Source organism: Bombina bombina, chromosome 6, assembly GCF_027579735.1.
Source record: "Bombina bombina isolate aBomBom1 chromosome 6, aBomBom1.pri, whole genome shotgun sequence".
Lineage (NCBI taxonomy): Eukaryota > Metazoa > Chordata > Amphibia > Anura > Bombinatoridae > Bombina > Bombina bombina.
The window spans coordinates 395984899-395990898 of NC_069504.1; the positions used below are offsets into that span (position 1 = coordinate 395984899).

General features: G+C 35.0%; 1 protein-coding gene across 2 annotated transcripts in view; it reads left to right on the forward strand.

The window, feature by feature from the left end:
* The window catches only part of SH3PXD2B (SH3 and PX domains 2B), a 455707-nt gene extending 451257 nt beyond the window's left edge, over positions 1–4450 (forward strand). For both annotated transcript variants that reach the window (XM_053717127.1, XM_053717128.1), the window contains 2 exons: positions 208–333; positions 2341–4450. In XM_053717127.1, coding sequence (XP_053573102.1) covers positions 208–333; positions 2341–3852 — 1638 coding nt within the window. In that variant the 3' untranslated portion in view covers positions 3853–4450. The remainder of the gene's footprint in view (positions 1–207; positions 334–2340) is intronic.
* The last annotated feature ends 1550 nt before the right edge of the window (positions 4451–6000 follow it).

Here is a 6000-nt window from a genome sequence, read left to right on the forward strand (position 1 = left end):
TTTATACACTACTGATCATTTTGAATGCGATTATTTTGCAACAAAGAAAAAAAAAATTGTTTATTACTATTTGTTTGTATATAAATACGTAATATGGAACATCAGATTCTGATGTAAATGTATGATATTTCAAATGGTATTGTCATACATTATGTATTATTAATTTTGTAACACTTTTTTTTTTTTTTAATACTTTTATGGAATCAGCCCCGTGGTTTAAATCTTCCAACACCACCTACACCACCACATGTGGAAGAAGAATATTATACCATTGCAGATTTCCAGACCACCATACCTGATGGAATTAGCTTCCAGGCTGGACTGAAAGTTGAGGTGATTATTATTATTATTATAAACAGAGATCTCTGAAGAAAATAATTGTGATGGTGTTTATTTGTTGCACATTTATGATAGGATGACAAGTAATGGTGAGGCTAACAGTTCTATTTGAAAATGTGCAGGTGCTCGTACACAGCTATATATTCATTCAGAATATTGTTTTTTATGTATTTAATTTGTTTATGTCATTAGACTGTGGGTGTCTCATTCCATCTTTTTTTATTTTTGGTCTAGGACATGCTTTGCAATATCTTAAAATGATTGTGATACCATTATTTGTTTTTATGCCTTTGATCCCCCCAAAAAAACTTTGTTAATTTAATACAAGCACATAATATGTAGAAGCTGTGAATGAAAAAAAGCACATGTGGGAAATATTACACAATGAGTGTCAGTGAAAACCTTTCTAGAAGTTCATACAAAAATGGATATAAACGTTTTCTCTTGTTATCCTCTTTCCAAATGTATTTGATGTCTCCAGCTGAGGGTTGAGACACCTATTTGTATCCAAACACCCTAGATGAGAATCACTTGTCTTGTCTCTTTATGATAATTCCCCAAACAAGAACAAAGAAATTGTGACTGAAATGATCAGTCCTCTGCACACTTATGCAACAGAATCTCTATTTAAAGGGACAGTATACACTCATTTTCATATAACTGCATGTAATAGACACTACTATAAAGAATAAGATGCACAGATACTGATATAAAAATCCAGTATAAAATGGTTTAAAAACTTACTTAACTCTCAGTTTAGCTCTGTTGAAAAGGCAGCTGGAAAGCCCACTGCAAGTGGGAAATAAGACACTCCCCCTCCCGCTTCTTTTGCATATGAAAAGACCCTTTACACAAACAGGAGCAAGCTGGAGAAGGTAGCTGATGGTATTCAAATAAAACTTTGGGGCTTGGTTAGGAGTCTGAAAATCAGAGCAATGTTATTTAAAAATAAGCAAAACTATACATTTAAAAAAACCAAAAAACTTTATGGGCTTTATAAATAGATCATCTACAAAACATTTATGCAAAGAAAAAATGAGTGTATAATGGCCCTTTAAGATGTCTTGACATTCATTCAATGGCTTAGAAAATAAATCTGGGTGTAAGAAAGACCAATTAGTAAACCAAACCCGATTGGGCAACTGAGTCATAACCAGATGGGCTATGGAACTAGAATGCTTCTTAAAATACTGAAAGAAGGGAATACATTTTTCATTTAACAAACAATATCCAATTGACCTAATGTGCCTCTGCTGATTGCTACTATAAATAAGTGAAAGCTGTAAATTTATACTGCAGATTCATATTCTGTGCATATCTACCTTGCTTTTTAGATCCAGCAACAGAAGAGCTTTAATAGGCTACATATCAAATATGTATAACTCTAGAGTAAGAAATGTAGTTTTATTTATACATAATATTCTGTATTCAATAAAAGGCAGTGTCTTAAAATATAAGTGCCAGTTCTAGTGGCTGCTGGGTTGTGATAGATACTCTAGTTCATCATGGTAGCACCCTAAACCCCATAAGGACAAGATGCTCTGAATTTACATGGTAATATCTTTATTCCCCAAGTCAATGGAATTTACAAATCTACAAATACTGGAAACTTAACTACCTTATGAAAGATTTATAGATGTAAACTATGTATTAAATCAACAGTATTAATATTGACAGTGTTGACTGTGATGTCTTGTGTGAGATCACTTGCATGAAGCTCAGTTGAAGGGGAAAAAAAGATGTGCAGTGGATTGGCTTGTTGGGGAAATTAAAATGCTAGTTATAAAGTAAATATAAATTATTATGACCTATATATATATATATATATATATGATGTAGAATGCATTAAGCTCGTTTTTAAATTTAATTTAAATTATGTATTTTTAAGGGCTGCAAACTTACAATTCGATAATGTGTAAAATATGTGGTTACATTTTTATTTTATAATAAAATAGGTCAGCTAAAGTTGCTATATAATCCAATGTTATTTGTTTCTATTAGGTGATAGAGAAGAATCATAGTGGATGGTGGTATATACAAATTGATGAAAAAGAGGGATGGGCACCTGCTACGTTTATTGACAAATATAAAAAAACAAGCAATGCTTCAAGACCAAATTTTTTGGCTCCTTTACCTAATGAAATGGCACAGCTCTTCTTGACAGAGGGTGGTGGAGAGAACAACTCTTTAGAGGAAGCAACTGGACCATGTAGACCACTCCCTGATCCACCACAAAATGGTACAGACTCAGAACCCAAATGGCCAAAGGATTGGAAATGCAAAGATCAAGGTCTTAAGAGTGTTGCAATAAATGGTAGAGACCAAGGAGTAAATAATGTGTACGAGGAGACAGCTGCGGAACATGTTGAAGAGAAGCCAAGCCTGCCACCAAGGAAAGAGTCTATGTTGAAATCCGAAGATATTCCTGAAAGACCAAGTTTGCATCAACTACGCACCCCCCCTCCAAAACCACCAGGCAGTATAATAGCATCTGCCACTCAAAAGCCTCTAAAGGATGTTAAAAAACCTGATCTTAAAACTGACAAAGGAAAAATGTTTCAGTTGAAAAATGAAATGGGACTAGAATGTGGGCATAAAGTGTCCCCCAAAGAACTGAAAAAGCCTATTCTTAAACCAGTTGCTAACAAACCCAAATCAGAGCTTCCAACAGAAAAACCAGAATTGCCAGTTCCTAACCCATTCTTGAAAGCCAAACCACAGCTGAGACCTAAGCCAATCTCTACACCTAAGGGTGATGCTCAAACTGAAGATAAAGTTGACATATCTAACCTAAGAAGCCGACTCAAACCAGCTGCAAAACTAAGTGAACAAGAACCCATAGCATCCAGCGGAGAAGGTGATGCTACATTATATACTGCAATTCATACAGGGCCTGCTGGCAGACCCCAGGATCGTTCTCAGAAGCAGGATGAGATTGTTAGAGAACCTCCAAAAAAAGCTTTACCAGTACCCATGAGGACTGCTGACACTGAACAAAAAAGTGGAGTGACATCAGGGAAAGAGCCACCTTCACGACCAGTGGTCCCCCCAAGAAGGCCGCCTCCTCCTAAAAAAGCACTTGCCTCAAGTGACCCTTCAGAAGGGAAACCACAGCAGCAAAAAGAGACGTCCGAGATTAAAGTTTCTGCAATAACAAATAAGCCAATTTTAATACCACCAAGGGCCAAACCATTTATTCTACCATCAAACAATGATGAGTCCAAAGGGAGAAACAGCTTTGTACCAAAGATACAAGCATCAAGGCAGGTAGAGAAATCTGAAGTTAAAGAGAAGCCAGTCCCCACTGCTGCACCTTCTGAGGTCCCCAAAGAATCCCACTATGTAGCAATTGCTGATTTTGATGGGGATGATGATACCAATAGCTTCAAAGAAGGGACAATGTTTGAGGTTCAAGAAAAGAGTTCTAGTGGCTGGTGGTTCTGCAGGGTCCTTAGTGGAGCTCCTATTTGGGAGGGCTGGATACCTTCCAATTATCTAGGAAAAAAGCCCTAGTGGCTCATTTAGTTTACACAAGTATTCTATTTTCATGTGTATTTAATTAGCGGATTAATTTATAGTGTTTACATAAATCCCGCTTCCTGCTTTTTTTTTTTTTTATACATTCCATTTTTTTAACTTCACTATTTTAGAACAACAAGAGAAATACATACGACTTGTATAAATTAAATATTTTTTTCCTTTAATGGACAAATAGTAAATGGATATATTGTCCTGCCCTAACTATAGTAAATTGGATTTTATAGACATTTTTATAAAGTTCAAGTTAGTAAACTAGAAAATATATAAATCGGTATTAAAAAAAGAGACAAAAATGAATGTGTTTTGTCCTTAACCATCTGATTATTTTGCAGTTTGTTGCAGCCCTTTTTTGGGTATCAAGGTGTTAGTGTTTTTGGATGCCATAGCTTGGAGGTTATTTTTATAACCACACACCCATGAAGCCGCCATTACCTGGGCCTTATCCATCCTCCTCCAGACCAGTTTGGCAGCATGGCTTCTGCTGGACATTATGTATTTTAAACACTTTATGATGGCTAAGAACACAGGAGCATTAGTGCAAAAATAAAATGTTCTAACACATTAGAATATTGTATTGTTTCACGGTTATTTTCCTTTAAGTAACCTTGGGCTGCACTTGATATTTAAGGAAGGGACACAAATTAAGCAGGGTCTAGCTAGCTATGGCTTCCGTTTCATTTGTGGTTAGCATTAGTATTTACACAAAAAAATTAAACAAAACATACCATATTAAAAAAAAGAAGTTGACAGTTATGAAATTAAATTACCTTGAAGCTGCTGCATAAAATACTACTATTCATTACGTCTAAAAATCTTTCTGGTTACGTAGAGCGTAATGAAGGTAAACTGACGTTTTCTCAGACGCAGAAGAATGCATACAAATTATATTGTGCTCTATTTAGTTTTTTTAGCAAAATGATCTAAAGGTTAATCTAGAAACTAAACCTATGATTTCCTGCACTAGGTCAGTATGAAGTAAATTGGTTTACCCCTTCAGTGCTCAACACAGGTTGCTGTGAAAGTGGAAGATTCTTTAGAGAAAATATAATGTAATGGCAGGATCATAGTTAAGTTGCTTCTGGATTAGTTGAAGAAAAAGTTGACTTTGTTTTATGGTTTCCAATGTATGGATTACAATATGGTAACCATTTTTTTAAATTTGATAAATTCTTTGATGTTGGGGCCTCCAATAAATTATAGTTGTTCTATCTATCTATCTATCTATCTATCTATCTATCTATCTATCTATCTATCTATCTATCTATCTATCTATATATATATATATATATATATATATTCATTCTATGATCAGGTATATAATTATATTTTAAATATCCATTTTAAAAAGTGTAGGTTTATACATTATGGAGCGGTGCTCCATGTTACTAGTGGCTGTGCAAAGGACAAATATATAAAAATAATTCTCTCTTGTTGTTCTGTGCTTTAGACAAATGTTAATTTAAACATCAACTTGGCAAATACATGCTCACATTGCACTTTTCCAAGTGTTGCATAGTATTGTATTGTACTATATTATATTCTGCAGTATTATATAACCTGCCGTTGCTTTATATGGAGGCAGATGCACCTTCTGCTGCATGTTTATACTTCCTTTGTCAAAGTCCCAAATAGTCTAACGGTATTTAAGAAAAAATATTCTTATCTGATAAATTCCTTTATTTCTTGGTGGTGAGAGTCTACTATTCATTCATTGCCTGGCCACCAGGAGGAGGCAAAGACATCTTACAGAAAAAGCTTAAATATCTCTCCTACTTCCTGTTCCCTTTCAGTATTTCGTATAGCCAAGAGAGGAGGAATAAGTAAGAAAGATAGTAGGGTAAAGAGATGCAAACTAAACTGCCGCCACTAAGAAAAATTGGGTGGGTTTGTGGACTCTCACCACCAGGAAAGAAAGGAATCTATCAAGTAAGACTAAAAAATGTTCTTTCTAATGGTGGTGAGAGTCCACAATTCATTCATTACTGTTGGGAACTAATACCCAAGCTGTGAAGTCCACAAAGAAATGGTTTGGACAAAAGGAAAAAAAGCAAGCACCTATTTACCAGAAACTACAGTCTAAAGAATATTCCCACCAAAACTGACTCAACTGAAACAATGCAT